The sequence below is a fragment of the Eupeodes corollae genome, chromosome 1, assembly GCF_945859685.1.
Source record: "Eupeodes corollae chromosome 1, idEupCoro1.1, whole genome shotgun sequence".
NCBI classification, from domain to species: Eukaryota; Metazoa; Arthropoda; class Insecta; order Diptera; family Syrphidae; genus Eupeodes; species Eupeodes corollae.
The window spans coordinates 104,763,380-104,781,598 of NC_079147.1; the positions used below are offsets into that span (position 1 = coordinate 104,763,380).

At 37.6% G+C, this 18,219-nt stretch overlaps 1 protein-coding gene across 1 annotated transcript in view; it reads right to left on the reverse strand.

Annotated features, from left to right (window-relative positions):
- Nucleotides 1–304: 304 nt before the first annotated feature.
- LOC129942360 (uncharacterized) overlaps nucleotides 305–18,219 on the reverse strand; it is a 47,334-nt gene continuing 29,419 nt past the window's right edge. The window contains exons 7-12 of the mRNA XM_056051257.1: nucleotides 1,560–1,791; nucleotides 1,228–1,469; nucleotides 996–1,145; nucleotides 740–919; nucleotides 612–666; nucleotides 305–546 (exon numbers count right to left, since the gene is read on the reverse strand). Of these exons, the coding sequence (XP_055907232.1) occupies nucleotides 401–546; nucleotides 612–666; nucleotides 740–919; nucleotides 996–1,145; nucleotides 1,228–1,469; nucleotides 1,560–1,791 (1,005 nt within the window). The 3' untranslated portion in view covers nucleotides 305–400. The remainder of the gene's footprint in view (nucleotides 547–611; nucleotides 667–739; nucleotides 920–995; nucleotides 1,146–1,227; nucleotides 1,470–1,559; nucleotides 1,792–18,219) is intronic.

The window sequence follows — 18,219 nt, forward strand, 5'->3', positions numbered from 1 at the left end:
CTCGTTAAAAAAAATTGATTTTGAAAGCAAACATTGACATCATAAGCAAAATATTGTTGGTAATTTTTAAATTATTAATAATAATTGAACAGACAACTTTTTTAACAAAACATAAAAACCTACAAACTTTTAAATAAAAAAAATCGACAGACGGGATGGGAACTTATCATTGTGTGGTCATATTGAAAAACTTAATATTTAATAAAAATTAAGGGGCAAATCAAACCTTAAAAATTAGTATCCAGCGACGTTGTTGAAGGTTCCTGTTTCCAATAAACATTTTTCAAATAAAGAACTTATTTTTTCCAGAATTTATTTCATTATTGTTAATTAAATAAAAGTGATCCTTAAATAGTAATAAATATCTTATACATATAAGTAGTAGAACGGATATTTAAATTCATGCATTCTTAAATTTCTTAACCTCTGCATTACATGAGCAAGCATCTTCTGTCTTACTTTTCACCCAAGATCCAAAACGATTGACTCTGGCATAAACTCCTGGATATTTTGGTTTGGCACATCCTTCACCCCAAGATACAACACCTGTGTTAACCATAACCATACAAATATTAAAATCTAAATAAAACTATTTGTTTAATCAAACTTACCCGCAAGTTGATGTTGTTCACCTTGGACAACATGCAGAGGTCCTCCACTATCACCCTTTTTAGTAATAAAAACAAAATAGTCCTAAGTACCTCTTCAACAATTATAAATTAGTATCATTTTTATTTACTTGACATGAGTCCTTTTTGCCCTCTTCATAGCCAGCGCAGAGCATATTTTCGGTAATCCTTGATGACCCATATTTGCTCTTCATACATTCTTCATGTGATAAAATCGGGACATGGACTTCCTGCAGAGTATCCGAAATTGAACCACCCTCGGCTGTGGCTCCCCATCCTGTGACTATAGCCTGCGGCGGATATAATAAAAGTCTCTCTATAATTACCCTCATTCCCACAAAATAAGTTAGCAAAAATATTTCATACAGTTTCTCCAGCAAAGTCCTTTCCAACTGGTGGCATGCACACCGGGCGTAACCTGTCCTTAATTTCAATCGGTTCATCAAGCTTCAATAGGGCAATGTCACTGTCAAATGTTCTCGAATTATACTTGGGATGGACAATAGCTTCTGCCACCTGAAAAAGAGCAAAATCAGCAATTCACACAGAGATTTATGTCTTCTTCGTTTTAGAAATAGTTTAATCACTGATGTTCAACCTTTCTGTCAATCTTATTCGGATGATTCATACTCCGGCTGTGGTCTAGCAAACGGACTGTTATTTGATCCGCCTTGAAGCCATGGATGCAGTGGGAGGCTGTCATGACATAGCGGTCGTTTATCAAACTGGCCGCACAGTAGAATCGGTTCTTGTACATGAGCAGTGCCATCCAGGGGTATTGGTTAACTTCCGTTTCCTGCCCGCCAACGATTCGTTTCTTCTTATTCGCCAAACCACAAACTACGAGGAAATTTGTTTTTAAATAAATTCAGAATCAGCTTGATGTGATGTGCTTTAATGTCAAAGACAATCATTCCAAGAAACACTTACCACAATCTGAGCAATTTTTCTCTGGGGCGGCTGTTGACATACTGGTACTTGTCGTCTCAGTGGTGGTTGATGTTGATGTTGATGTGGTGGTACTCAAGCCCCCGAAGGGTGGTCGTTGGCTTATGAGAGAGAGCACCCATTCTATAAATTGACGCTGTGAAGCACGTATTGGATGGTCGGAGTCGGTGGATGGCTTTGCTCCGACGATATCATCATGCGGCGGGGTGGGAATCTTTGAATAATTTGCAATAAAAAAGAAATTTAAGAAACTTTACTTTCGAATTATTCATTTGGAAGTTATTGCCTAGAAGTATGCCTCACTTTTCACTTAAAGCCTAGTACGCTGCTGATGCGAAACGAAATTTTTCGGTGGTCTCCAAGTGTAGAGCGAAATTAAAACGAAAACCACAATGGAAAAATATTTGTGTAGAGTTCTGTCAGCTGTGGAAAACAAAAAACAAAAACACCGAAAGTCACGAGTAAACAATTTTCAATTTTGATTTGTAAACAATTTTTTCCAATAAATAAATTAAACGTCAAAATTTCGCAAGCAATTAATATACCGGGCAATTAAATTGAGAACGAAAAGAGTGGAGAATTGTACTAAAAAATCTAGTACAGCTATCCACTAAAATGGCACATTTCGTTGTTCAGCAGCGTACTGAAAAACGAAAAGCACAGCGAAATTTTTCGTTTATGATTTCGTCATGTCATTTTTGTATGGGAAATTTCGTTTCGCATCAGCAGCGTACTAGGCTTAACATGGAATCAAAGAGTTTATTTTTTGTCAATCAAAAAAAAAAACATCAAAAATAATGTTAAAAGTTTGTCCAAAGGCTGTTTTACCAGCGGGCGAAATGTCTTTTATATTTATTTTGGTTTTAATGCTAAATCGCGAAAATGTTTTAAAAATGCGGTTCAGGGAGATGTCGGAGATTTAATATAAAGAAAATAATAAGCTGTTTTTGCGTTTTACTATGGGCGGAGTCTTTTCAAGACGACAAGCATTTTTCAAAACTAAAATTATAAAATCGGGCCCATAAGGTATATAATATATTTTTTTTAATGTCTGAACCATACATTCGATTGTATTCCAAAGTGCTGCAAACTGCAGTACTTAAATTTAATCAAATAAAAAACTTTTGCATCAATGCAAATGGCGGCTTTTTGAAGCAAGTAGTTTAAATCTCTTAAAAGGAATTTAAAGCAATTCTTTTTAAGAGAATGTTCTGACTGCAAGAATCTGTAGTCTCCACTTTTGTAAAGAAGATTTTATAAACAATGCAAAGTATGAAATGGGAAAGTTAATAAAAAAAGTAGTTCAAAATAAGATTCAGAAATAGATTTATATCAATAGAATTCACACGGTATCGGATTTTGAAACCAGATGCAGTTCTTACGGTTTACTCAAAGCAACTGTCTGTAGCGTCTGAGCCTGACACAACAAAGCGCTCGAAAAGAATGGAGCTGAAAAAGCAAAAAGAAGTAGTGAGTGGGTTGCTGGAAGTTCCCATTGAGCTCGAGCATGGCAGTTCGCCTGAGCAGTAATGCAAAAATGATAGCTTTATGGAAAATATCTTACATCCACAATAAGAACAAGCTCAATTTGATGTGTTAACTGAACAATTGTAAGTACCTTATAATATTTGCAGGCATTTATGATAGGAACAAAATCTTAATCGTACTATCCATGCATTCTGAAATTGTATTAGATAATTATTTTTTATAAACTTATTAGAAAAACCTTACGCGAAGAAAATGAGCAACTCAAAACAGAGTTAAGGACTAACCCCAGGAGGATAAATATGTTGGAGGCTGAAGTGAAAAAAGAAAAGCTATGATAGACCTTCTGACACAACACTTAAGCCAGCGTCTTACGTGCAAGCGGGGATGCTGAGGGGTAAATATTCGATTATTTTTCAGCGTTAAAACTTTTGCTCACAATAGGTTTAGTTGGAAAATAGAAGCAGCCCATATTTTATGATTTTGATAGTAAGATGACAAGGGGCATTTTATTCGATATCATCGAAAAGTTTGGGCCTGTGGTTTCACAGTAGTGGCAATCAAAAGTGATTTAGGTGGGGCTAACAGAGGACTCTATACAGAGCTTAGTGTCAGTATGGAAAATTGGTATGCTAGTTTATATTAAAAAAGAGGCTGTCTGTCGATTTGTCCTGCATCAAAGTTTGTCTATATGTGCTCCTATCAATTTTTACAAAATTTGCGTACTATTTTTTGTAGATTTTAATTTTTATGAAAATACGGACAGTTGGATTTTTATATAAAAATTGACAAATCAGACCCATTACCACAACTCCCTATGGGAAGTTAATAAAAAAATGCTTGAATTAATTGATTAAATCAATCCCTTTTTTGAAGATCAAAGAATTTCGTATTTGCCGACGTACCACATTTATTTTATTGACCAGGGATTTGAAATGAACGGAAAGGTTTTCAAAAGGACATAATTTTAAAACTTCTTTCCTACACTTTGGGATAGCTGAGTATAACTCATAAGATTACACCCAAAACATTGAATGTTGTTCAAGCAGAAAGACAAAAACTCAAACATGCTACAAAGTTGTTCTCCCACACTGTCGCCAAAGCATTGTCGAGAGCTGTTAGCCTTGTATACCTCGAAGACGAAAGTTGGGAAGAATGCTATCAACTGTTAAAATATGTAAGTCTCTAAACTGTAATATATCGCACAGTATTTCAGTTTAAATTTTTTTGCGGACAAATGATTGGTTCGACGTCATGAATGTCAGGTCTCCCTACAGTGATTCACGTGAAAGGCTCCACGCATGCGGACTAAATTTGGAAAACCAAAATAAAATTTTAGTCAATTCCGACTTCAGTAAATGTCGTCCTATTTTCCTCCTTCCTATTCTCTCAACACAATTTCAACAAAAATATCGCTAGACGAATTGGATGTTTAATGGAAGAGAATGCTAAAACAGGACAGCAAAGCTTTAGATCTCAAAGAGGAGTTTCAACACTTCTTCATCTTTTAGGAAACTTATCTAAAACTAAACATAATCTTATAATGTCATCTGATTTGGGAAAGGCATTTGATAGGTTGTGCCAACAGCTTCTTCAAATGGGACGTTCCTAAACAAATACTTGCAGTAATCATCTCATTTTTCAGTGGCAAAACCTTTCGCGTTAATGTTGAGTGAAATTACTCCTTAATAATGACGGTGGAAAACGACAGCCCCGAATGTTCTGGTAAAAGAAATTTCGGAAGAAGACGATTCTAGAATGTTTGATTGGGCTCGAGTGGCTGGAGCAGTTACAAATCCATCAAAAATGGAAGCATTGCAGCTCTTGCGGCTTACGCAAGGTTAAAGTGTCTGTCCGTGTTGGAGTAGGACACACTTATACCAGTTTAATCACCCTTGTGATACCACATGAATCTTGAGGCTTTCTTCCAGTTTGAGTCCAGTTGTGCCATAGCCCTGAGAGATGATCGACAGTTATGGACTGTTATAAATAGTTAGGTAATGTAGTCTGTGTGCTTTGGAATTGATACTAAATACTTAAGAATAACAGAGTGGCCAATGTTGTTGTTTACCCAATACGATGAAGCCTTGAGTCAAATAGCAGAGCTTGCAGCTATTTGCTTGCTAAGTATATCAACAGGTGTTACTTAGAGTAGGGTGTTCAGTGTCGCAGATGGGATCGTTCGAAGCGATCCACTCGGCTCGCAAATATTACTAATTCGGTTGTGTGTGTGCCTTTTAACACCCATTCCGCACCGATCAGCCCAAAACTTTAGTTTGTCTCAATCATATTGTACAAGTTCTTTTAGGCTGTTAAGATTCTGACACCTCTAAAGCAACGTCATCCGCCTATGCAATCACTCTGGAACCCACCGCATCCAGAAAAGTTAGGATATCATTTACCACTAGGTTCCAGAGGAGAGGGGATAAAACACCACCCTGCGGTGTCCCTCTGCTAATGAATCTTCTAGGTAAAGAGTCGTTCGCTTTTCAGCATTAAACGAATTAACTCCCCAAGTGCAACCTTTACGTTCAGAGATGTTAGTGCAAATGTGATTGTAGATGTGTTTACATTGTTAAAAGCACCTTCTTTGTTGTGGAAATCAACTCTCTATGATGGAGGAAATATTCGATGGTGCACATTAAAATGTGTAACACCGTGTCCACTGATTTGCCCTTACAGTAGGCATGTTGAGATATAGACAGATGTTTGGTATCGATAATTGCCCTTAAATGGATATCAATTAATATTTCTAAGGTCTTTAGAAGGAATGATGATTTGACCTATGAGCAATTTTCTGCTTTGGGTTTAAAAGCAACTTTCACTTCTCCCCATGCCGAGGAAATATATTTAAATAAAATAAATTAGGTGTCGCAACAGTCCATGAAGAACCAGGGCCTAGTGATTTACAACTCTCAACTATTCCTGTGTGCGAGTAATGTTGTCAGAGATGGAAGGGACCTACAGTTTATATGCCGAATCCGAACGGCTAACTTGAGAAATCACTTTTTCATGACAAGAATTACTCTTGAAGGATCTGTCGATTCTTCCCAAGAGGCAGTACGCATGATTAAAACTTTAGGTGGCACAGGCAGGGATTAAACCCAAGACCCCTTGCAGTCCAACGCAAACGCACTAACCATCACGCTACGGGTACTACTAGAAACTATATTTATATGAAATAAAAACAGCTGTTTAAAATTGCATCAAGAACTTCAATAACAAATACTCCCAACAATAAACTCACTTATAAACGATTGCTTTCCATCAGCTTCAGGAGTCTTGAGAGCAACAAAAAAAAGGTCAAAAATTTGAAGTTGGCTATGAAAGCTTTGAACCCTTTGGATAAAAAGGACAGTTAATCTTATCAGCAAAACACTTGCTGAATCGATTCACATGGAAAAAACTAATACAAAAATATCAGCGCTTATAAATATGATATCCATAGTACCTATCTAAGAGTTTTTTGACCACCTTGGAAGCGAAACTTGCTTTCCTTTGCATATTTCAAAAAGGGAAATAATTATGACGAAATATTTAGAATGTTTTACGAAAAAATGATCTCTGCTTCTAACGCTGATAGTATCTTCTACACATACGGTTCACATAAAGAAGACAATTCAAATCAAATACAATTACAACCAAATTTTAAAAACGTCATTATTTACCAAGCTATATTACCAGAATCTGCAGACAGCTATATTGCAAGACTAACAAGAATTTATAAAGGTGTATCTGTCGCTCAAAGTACCCTTTCCGATGTGTTGATTGTGACCGATAATAATGGTATTCTCATGGGTGTTTGAAATGATACAGATAAATGCCTTCCCTGGGAGCTTACGAGAAGATGTTTATACAATAATCTAAATATTATGATTAGATGGACACCTAGAAACTCTGGAATGAGCCTGCAGATCTTGCTATCAATTTCCACTTTTCATAGAATAAAGTTGGCGAAATTCGGTAAAATGTTTGATTCTTTCGAATGTAAGTTTTTGATTGATTAAATTAATGCCAAGATATTTCACACTTACATCCTATTTGTTATTTACACCGTTAACGGTAAGCTGAAGGTTTAGAAGGTAACGAGACTTTTCTTTCTCTACTAAAAAAAAATTGATTGTAGTTTGTCAGAATTCAGTTTTATTTTTACTTAGTATAATAATTTGCCATCAATTCGATTGTAATTCTTAAATTTGTGTCAATGTTAAGACAATACGATAAAAAGATTTCTGTATCATCAACAAATATAACTATTTGACAATCTAGTACCCAAGCAACAATTTGTAAGCACAGTAGCAAAATTACCGGGGTTATTATTATTACCTGGAATAACCTTGGTTATAAAATGGCTTAAAATAGGTTATCTTTTAACTGAGAGAAATTTTCGGTATATTGGGCTGGGGACATCAAAAGGGGATTCCGTAGAAAATAAGCAACTTATTTTAAAGTTAATGGCTAAGACGGAAGTAAGCTTGAACCTTATTCTTGAGTTATTCTGAGTTTGAACTCTGCGCTGGTGTTGTTGTCTGAGTTTACATCGGAGCCTATGTAGACGAAGTGCTTGACTACCTCAAAGTTACGTCTGTCGATGGTGACGTTTTGACCAAGAAGTCGGTGTTGTATGTCGTTTCTTGACGACAGCATAAACTTTGTTTTGCCCTCATTAACCGTTAAACATATTTTTGCCGCCATTGCCTCAATACTCACAAAAGCCCCATTGACATCACGATGAGTTCTTCCAATTATGTCAATGTCGTCAGCATATGCTAGTAATTGGACCGACTTTTTAAAGATAGTGCCCCTAGTGTTGACATGTGAGCTCTGTACTATTCTTTCAAGCACGATGTTAAAAAAATCACAAGACAGCGCATCACCTTGTCTAAAACCTTTTTTGACATCGAAAGGTTCTGTTGAGTTGTTTCCTACCTTTATGAAGCAGCGTGAATTCTCCATGGTCATCCTGCACAAACGGATGAGTTTGGCAGGATGCCAAAACTAGACATGGCTCTATATAGCTCGTCCCTGTAGATGCTGTCATATGTGGCCTTGAAATCGATGAAAAGATGGTGGGTGTCGATTTGGTGCTCTTGGGTTTTTTCCAGGATCTGCCGTAATGTGAATATTTCAACTGTGGACTTTCCTGGTCTCAAACCACACTGATAAAGACCTATCAGATTGTTGACGATGGGCCTTCTACGTTCACATATTCCCTCAGAGAAGATCTTATAGGCGATGTTAAGTAGATTGATTCCTGTATAGTTGGTGCAGTTTAGAGGGTCTTTGTCAGGATCGGGCAAACAATACTGAGGTTCCATTTATCGGGCATGCTTTCTTCTGACCATATCTTACAGATAAGTTGGAGCATGCTCCTAACTTACTTTTCTTCAGCAGCTTTAAAGAGCTCGGCATTCAAGATATCCCCTCAATTGGCTTTACTAGACTTCAGCTTAGATATGTCAATCTTTACTTCGTCTAAGTGTGGAGAACGGGATTGTTGGCTTTCGTCGTCTATGTTGAATGGATGATCCTGCCTGACAGTTCGTCGTCGCCGTTATACAGTCTGAAGAATTGGCCCTTCCATTTCCTCAGTATTGACTGCGGTACCACTATGATGTTTCCACTTTCGTCTTTGCAGCCTCTGGTTCTAGGTTTATGTACCTGTGAATTTCGTTTCACCTGTTCTTAAAACTTTCGAACTTCATTCCTGCTTTTAAATTTCTCAACATCTTCGACCGTTCGCTTCTCATGCCCTCTCTTTTTCCTTCTGAGAAGTCGTCGTTACTCTCGCCTATTCTGCTTATAGAGCTTATAAGCAAATCTCGTCCTTTTATGCAGCGCCGCTTTGCGTACCTGTTGTTTTGCTGCATTTGCCTGCCGACATTCCTCATTAAACCAGGGGTTGCTTGTTGGTGGCTGTTTGAAACCCAGCACATCAGAGGCTGCTTCTCTGATTGCATCTAGGCAATGTTGCCACTGGTTTTCGATACATTGTGTTGGCGGCAGAGAACTTCGAGAGAGGTTACTTGTAACTCGATCGGAAAAAGATTTGGCGATCTCTGGCGATTGAAGCCGTTCGACGTTTTACCTTCTCCCAACACCTCCCTGTTTTGCCTTGGGTCTGGAAATCCGAAGTGGTACCCTGGCTTCATCGGGGTAGTGGTCCAAGTCAATGTAAGCTCCTCGGAAAAATCGGACATCCATGATGCTGGAAGCGTGTCTGCTTCTCAAATACTTGTGGTTCAGGACGGCCACCAAAAACTGGTTCGATTTGTTTAAGCAAATTTTTAGGGTGTTAGTGGAGACGGTCATGAAGAGGTTCCCTAACTTAAGCGATGCGGAGAGATCCGCATGCATAAAAACGTACTTTAAACACGTACTTTATTTTTTTGTAAAAAACTGTTAATTCGATTTTTCTCAAAATTTTTCGGAATGTTGAAAACAATATTTCTCATAAGATAAAATAAGTTTAAAGCCTAAATTTCAAATATTTGAAAAGATATTTGAATCGATATTCAATTTTTACCAACTTTGAGTAATGTTTTTTTTAGATATTTATTTTTTATAAAAAAAACCTGTTAATTCGATTTTTCTCAAAATTTTATCAGATGTCAAAAACATTATTCTTCGTTGCACAAAATTGTTTTGGAGATGAAATCATATTTAAGTCGTTAAATTTTGGGGTTACAATTTTTTTTTTTTCAATTTTTTTGATTTATAAAAAAAACGTTAAATGGATTTTTTTCAAAAAATATACTTCTTTAATATCACATTACAATATATTATTTAAAATTTAATTCAAGTCTCTAGCGTTTTTGGTTCGTAAGATATTTAGGGTTAACCAAAATGTTCACCTTTTTTTCAAACTGCTATGGTAAAAAAACCACCCACGCAATTTTCTTGAGAGCCCTTTCTGCATCTTTCTGCCTTATTATCTGTGTAACAAAATTTATTTGAAATCGATATTTATTCTGGTTCTTGAGCTATGGACGGTGAAAAAAACGTCGCGAACGTAAGGACGTGCGGACGTGCGGACGTTTAGACGTATGGACGTACGAACGTACGTACACACGCACGCACAGACATCTTTCTAAAAATCTTTTATTTCTAGGGACCTTAAAACGTCGAGAAATATCAAAATTTTCAATTTCACAAATCGGACCCATTACAATAACTTCTTATGGGAAGTTAATAAGAATGTCCTTCTCTTGGTAGTTTTTGAAGACAGACATTTTGTAAGTTCTCAAGACCGGTTGCATTTTTTAGTTTTTAGGTTTGGAGCAATGTATTTCAAGTAATATTTAGTTATAAACCGATCACTGATTCTATAATTTAATTGGAGAACATACAAAAAAGAACATCAACATCTTCTTTTAAAGAAACTCTCACATAATCAGAAGGAATTGTCCTTAACTAAGACTTAATTTCGGATCTAAAACAACTATTTATGGGCAGTCTTTAAGTCCAATTAGTATTGCTCTCTAGTTTCTACCGAATCGTTCATTTTACAAAATTACAGGAATATGAGCATAACTTAATTCATTAATTGTTTAAAGTTGAGTTAAAAATTAAGGGATCTGGACCCAGACGTAAAATAAATTAGTCTTAACGGAAACAGAATGGGAAACGTAAATAAAAAAGACATACTAGAAAAAAAGTTACTAAAACGTTGCAAAACATATACCCAATTTATATGCCTACAGTTCAGGTCAACTCAAATTATACAATTTTCGGTTATAATAATTAAATTCCTAAGAGATTTTTTTCCTTAAAAATTATCACAAAACGTTTTTATTGTAGTACGATTAATAAGCCTCATTTCTACACGGAAATGTTATCCAGGAAAATTATACAAGAAAATTCCCTTACTTCCGAAAAAAGTGAATTTTCATTTAATTGACTTTAACACAAATAAGTGATGCTCTGGGCAGAGCTAGGGAGCTTTCGCCCTAAAAACCAGTTGTTTTTTAGCATCCGTTTTGACAGTAATATGAAGGTGATTTGCTACATGGCCCTTACCCTGCGGATGATTACCTATGGGTGTCCGGTATTGTTCAACGTTGCCCCATCTCAAATGCAAAATGTCCTCGACCAACAGCTTAATTTTTGGAGCTTATTATTCCCATAAGGAATATATGAAAATGCGCGTTTAGGCGGCTCTATCCTGACCGTTCTTTTCCTCTATTTACACAATAGAGGGTTGATACAGGATAGAGAGGCGGACCAAATTGACCTAATTACACTTTTTATATGTGTCTGGTTAGTGATTTTAATTCCGGGCCGGAACAATTATTACAAAGGCTTAAATTGAAAAGGATGTTTTTAAATGTTTTAATATTAAATATTAATATTAAAAAAAATAAAAAACAATCTTTTAACAATTGAAATAGTCAGTTTGTTGCGGTAAATTTTACCACAACAAGTTTCACCTCCCTTGTTGCTAACTACCCTTAATGAGTTCTTACTGCGGCCGCAAAATTCTGGAAGAGTTTAGTAGAAACCTGGACCATCAGCCAGTGACCTGCTCTTCTAGCATTTTGGGAAAGCAAATTTAACAGGTCCTACCAAAGTGTGCGAAAGGATTCCACACCAACGAACTGTGCGACGGTTGGCCCACATATTGGATAAACAATATCGTCAAGGCATGAAGACGATACCCATGCCCAACAATGTGTGTAGAAAAGTCACACCAACGTTAACGTAGTATGGCCGAGGGCCCACCATAAAGTAGATAATTATTAACGATAGAAAAATCACTCCAAGAATATCTTAATAACTTTTATTTTAATTATAGGCTTGGCTACCGACTTCCTTTAACACCACATAAGTAGTCTTTCCTCAACTAAAAACTAGCGCGTGTAAATACTCGGTAATGCGAGGAATTCCACACGATTTTTCCAGAAAGTCTTGACTGGAATGGGTTCGAAAGTGAAGAGCTGAACTCACTCATTGAGCTACTGGGTGATCGCATCACCTCTTTAAAGAGATCGCGTGCGATGAAAGATATCTGGCTTCTCGGTCGCACACCCAATCTTATGGATGGAGGAAGTTGCGGGACCGAGACAGATCGATCACCACGCAAAAGGTCCGAGAGGATTGCCTGAGGGCAAGTAGCCGGAAGGGTCAAGCTCGCCATGATGATGGCCACTTTTTGAATTGCGTCCAAAGCCTTTTGACTAAAGTAAAATTGTGTGAAGGAATTTTTTTGAAAAGACATACATTAATTAAAGATTTTGTTTTTGTTCTGCGGTGGAGAAAAGTGAGGAAGGATTACTATAGTCGTTTGAGGAAATCAAAAAGAAGCTAAGTATAGTGTTTCTAAGAATATTGCGTTTTCTTTTCCTGGTGTTCATTTGGTTTAAATTCGTCCTTTTGACCTTCGAGTCGAAATATTAATTTTCGGTTATTACGGGACGCGTTTACCGTTTTATTTTTTGATTTTTGTTTCTTATCGAAATAATTTTCTTCGAGTGATTTCTTTTATCGTTTTTTTTATTATTATATTCATTCATATTCATTTTCTTTTGCAAGACATTTATCGAGAATTGACCTTCTGTCAATCTCAATAATTCAATTTGTATCTTTCCCTTTTCAAAAGATCCTGGTTTTTAATCCCGGCTTCGGCCAAGGTTTTCCAGGCAATAAAACACAACTTAAATTTCCTTTCGGGAAAATAAAACCTTTCTTTTATTTCGTAAGTTTATTTGAAGGGAAATTTTTCAGCGACTGGTTTTGGTAAACTTCCAGTAAAAAGTTTCCTGGCGCCCACTATAATCAATACGACTTGGAGAAATTCACCTCGTCGTATTTCGATATCATTTTGATATCAATTTCATTTCAATTTTATTAATCACCTTGATTAATAAAATATTCACCTCATCGAAACCCCCCCTTAAGCTGAGCTACTGGGCTGGCAATACTTTTATTGCTACCTGTGGTGAATTCTTCCATCTGTTTGTCATATCGACTGACGTAAAGTGTCATAATAACTCTCGCGGCACATCGGCGGTGTGCAATTTCGTTTCTTTTTTTTATTTTAAATCATTTAAGATAAGAGGAATTTCATTCGCGTTCGATCTTCGACAATATTGGATTCGGAAATCCAATATTGTTTAAAAACAATCGAAATTATTACAGTCCGTCGGGTCGGTTATACGGTGGAAAAATTTGCAACAAATTGGCGCCCAACGTGGGGCTTTCTTTCATTTTTGGAATAACTACTTGTGATTGTTTGGTTTTGTCCTGTGTTTAGGGAAGTTAATTGTTTTTGTGCTTTACTTTTTTTAAAGATTTAATTACTTGGTGGTGTTATTTTTTTTCATTTAGGTGAGGTGTCTCGTGGAATTTACGGCCACAGGAGGCCTAAGGATATAACCTATAAAAGGAAAGAAGGGAATTCGGGAGTTTTTTTTTATTTTTTTTGATTTTGCCTGGAAAAAAAATAATAAGTGAGTCCTTTGAATATTTTTTTTAAGTTTTTGCATATACATATTGTTTAATAGTCATATACCTACATATATAATAACTTTCATTGTTTTTGATATTTATTTTACTTTTATATAAAGTGAATATTTTCTTGATTTTGGAATCCATTTTGTCATATAGTGATATAGTGCTCTCTCTCGCACCTTCTGTGGAAATAGATTGCGCATTTTAGTGAAGTTTGGTTTAATATTCAAGTGTTGCCATTTAACTATTTCGATTCTTTTAATAGATTGTTTTTTTATTTGCTTTCGATATTTAAATTTGATCGAATCTAATAATTAATTAATTATTTAAACAAGGGTTGCCACTTTAGGTTATAGGAATTTATTTGGGAAATATTTTAATTTTTTTTTCCTCTTCTTTTGCGATATTGTTAAATAAGTTAAAATCGTTAGTTGCTACATACAGTTGAATTAAATTGCTCTTAAATAAAAAGAAAACATTTTTTTTTTACTTTGCTTTTCTGTTCTTTCACGTCTGCTAGTAATACGTTTATTTTTGGTATCAATCAAACAGAATTTTGAACCATTTTTTTTTTAACTTCGGTTTTAGCTCAAGATTCATATACTTTTTAAATTTGTTTCGTGGGTCATCTTGGAAAAAATAGTTTTTTAATATGGACGTAAGTCAGATTAATAGGTTATCTCAGGACGAGATTACGTATGAAATAGAATGTCGCGGTTTGATTGTCGGAACGGTTGAAGATATGAGAAAGTCTCTTAGGACAACGCTTAAGTTAGAACGTAGGAATTCTTTTGTAGCTGCATCATATCCTTTCACTTTCGAGGAGGATTTCATGGCAGTTGAAAAGAAATTGATAGAGATAGGGAAACTTTTAGAGAAATCTCCGAAGTCGGAAACTTCGGGTGAATATTTAAAAATTTTAACGAAAGTAGAATGGTGCTTGCGTAGGCTAGATAGGAGCATTCCTGAAAATGAAAGTCAGGATAAATCAAAGCTTGCTTTGAAAAATAAGGTGATTATGACCATGTCGGTATTAGAGAGGGATGATGAGGAGGATATTGAGGAAGAACAGGTGGGAAGGGAAAAAGAGATGGATAAACAGCTCCCCGCTGCAACAACAAAAAGTGGGTCTATAGGTACTGCTGTCGATACATCAACGAGCGTAAGAGAGGCAGTCGATAGGAGGAATAATCCTGAAAATGGGGATTTTGTTCCAGGAAGGATTTATGTGGAATCGGACCGATTCCACAACATCGCCAAATGGGAAGTTAAATTCACTGGAGAACGCTGTGGTACTTCAGTGAATTCATTCTTAGAGAGAATTGAGGAAATGAGACAGGCTAGGGGGGTTTCGGAAACCCAACTTTTTAGGTCAGCAGTAGAGCTATTCGTCGGAAAAGCATTGATCTGGTATAGGGCAGTTAGGGTTTCGGTTAATTCATGGCAGGAACTAGTGAAGGAGTTGAAACTCGAATTCTTGCCACCGAATTATGACGACCAGCTTCTAGAGGAGATTAGGCGTCGGACTCAAGGCAAAGATGAATCCATCGGTGTCTATGTCGCGACGATGTCGAATTTGTTTGGGAGATTGACAGAACCAATAACTGAGAGTAGAAGGTTGTCAATAATTCAAAGGAACTTGACACCCTTCTACCAAACACAACTTGGTTTGGCGAAACCAACTTGTGTGACAGATTTGGTGACGTTAGGTAGGAGTTTAGAAGCCGTTAGGGCCAACGTAGATGCGTATGTTCCACCACCAAGTGTTAGGCAGAATAGGTCTTTGCTAGAACCGGATCTAGCATATGTAGGTGTCGATACTCCCTCGGTTTCGGTTGTTACAGAGAACAACGAAACTCATCGTCAGGCCCAATCATCGAACCAATCTCGTGCCAATTCGAGCATTCGGTGTTTTAGGTGTAATGGATCAGGCCATTATGCAGATAGGTGTTCTGCTCCTAGGCGTTGTTTCGGATGTGGGGCTTTAGGAGTCAAAAGATCAGAATGTAGGAAATGCTCGGGAAATGGGCAGCGAACTCCTGCGGCAGCAGGGCGAGGAGTTCAGAAGCGTTAGGGTTTTTGCCTGCTGGAAACCAGCTGGTAAATAGGGTTCATTTAGGGTTCACCTTGGAGGCAAACGGGAATGATAGGAGACCATTTTTAAAAATTAGTATTTATGGTTCTGAATTCGTAGGGCTACTAGATTCAGGAGCTTCCAGGACCATAATAGGTAGGGACTCTTGGAAAATACTTGGTGATTTAGGGTTTACTGTGAAGAAAGACACTGTCCACTGCGTGTGTTTGGCAGACGGGTCAGGTGTCGAAGTGTTAGGGACACTCTCTCTTCCGATAGTAGTTGAGGATAGGGCAATCCTTATTGATTGCTTAATTATACCAACTTTGCCGCACACCGTGATTTTAGGCGCAGATTTTTGGGCGCTGTCGGGCATTGTCCCGGATCTCAGGTCACGAGAGTGGAATTTTTCCGAACAGACCGTTGCTGTTTCGGTATGTTCTATTATAGAACGATCAGAGTTGGATGAAAGGGAAATAAAAGCTTTAGAAACATTAGTGGAGGATTCGTTTAGGAAAATGCCCGAGGGCTTAGGTTGCACAACACTAGTCGAGCACAAAATTAGGACGTCGGCAGAGCCGATAAAACAACGGTACTATCCGGTCTCCCCGGCAATGCAGGTTCATATAGATAGGGAACTTAATGAAATGTTAGAGGCAGGAGTTATTGAGAGATCGACAAGTGCTTGGTCATCTCCAATACTGTTAGTAAAAAAGAAAGATGGCTCCTTTAGATTCTGCGTAGACTATAGGAAGCTGAATAAGAATACGGATAGGGATGCGTATCCCTTACCGTATATTAGTTCAATTCTAGATAGGCTTCGTGGTGCTAGGTTCCTGTCTTCACTAGATATCAAGTCAGCGTACTGGCAGATTCCTATGGAGGAGGAATCTAAGCCTTATACTGCCTTTACGGTACCTGGACGGGGTTTATTTCAGTTTAGGAGAATGCCTTTCGGACTTCATAACTCACCAGCGACTTGGCAAAGATTTATCGACACGGTATTGGGTGCCGACCTTGAGCCATTCGTTTTTGTCTATTTAGACGACATCATTATCATTGCCGAAACTTTTGAAAAACACCTCGAAGTTCTCAGTGAAGTGATGAAAAGGTTGAGCGATGCCGGATTAAAGGTTAGCAAGGAAAAATGCAACTTTTGCATGCCTTCGCTTAAATTTTTAGGATATATAGTGGATCGTAATGGGTTGCATGTCGATCCTGAAAAAGTTGACAGTATGGTTAGGATTCCAGCACCGAGGAATGTTAAAGAGGTTAGGAGTTTTATAGGGACAGTTTCATGGTACCGTCGTTTTGTACCAAATTTCGCTGAATTGCTAAGACCGTTATCAGATTTATTAAAAAAGAATAGGAAGTTCACTTGGACTCAAGAATGCGAGGATAGCTTTAGGAAGGCAAAAGAGTGTTTGGTGACAGCACCTATACTCACTTGCCCAGATTTCAAACGACCTTTTGTCGTTCAAACAGACGCGTCAGATTTTGGTATCGGTGCAGTTCTCTCACAGAACTTTGATGAGGGAGAAAAGGTTGTCTGTTACCTTAGTAGGTCTCTAAATAGAAACGAGAGGAATTATAGTACGACAGAGAAGGAATGCTTGGCTGTGCTTTGGGCTATTGAGAAGTTGCGACCGTATCTCGAAGGTGTTCGATTTACTGTCGTAACTGATCATTATTCCTTGGTATGGCTAAGTAATTTGAAAGATCCACAGGGTAGGTTGGCTCGTTGGGCCATTAGGTTACAACAGTTCGACTTCGAAATCGTTCATCGCAAGGGGAAAGAGCATGTGGTTCCAGATATGCTGTCTCGAGGAGTGCCACAGTTGGGTGGTATCTCAGAAGAGGTTTCAGACCCTTGGGTGGTAAAAATGATTGCACAAGTGAATGCCAATCCACTTAGGTTTCCGGCCTGGAGAGTTGAACATGGACAGTTGTTCAAGCTCGTAAAGGCTAGTCATATTATAGTTCATCAAGATAATCAAGAATGGAAGAGAGTGATAGGTAAAAAGGATAGGTTAGGGATTTTACAGGATAATCATGATAATCCATTAGCGGGTCACATGGGAGTTAGGAAAACTTTTGCCAGGATAGCGGCAAAGTTCTACTGGCCAAAAATGAGGGCTGATATCACCAAGTACGTTAGGAGTTGTCAAGTTTGCCAACAGGTGAAACCTGTTAATGAAAAACCAGCTGGGTTGATGACGGAGAGGGTAGGAATCAAATCACCGTGGGAGATGATTTGTATAGATTTGGTAGGGCCGCTTCCTAAATCTAGTAGGGGTTTTACATACATTTTGACGGTGGTGGATTACTTTACAAAGTTTCCACTACTGTTTGCGTTGAGGTCGGCTACTGCAAAAGCTATCTGTAGGGAACTCGAAGACAATGTCTTCCTACTTTTTGGCATACCAAAGGTGACCGTCTGTGACAACGGTCCCCAATTCCGATCGAAGGAATTGAAAACGCTTTGCCAGGCGTACGCGTCACAAATAAAATTTACAGCCCATTATCATCCGCAGGCGAATCCTGCGGAGAGGATTAATCAGATCCTTAAAACCACCTTAAGGGCATATGTTGGGGAAAATCAACGGGTTTGGGACACTCAACTGAGTAAAGTAG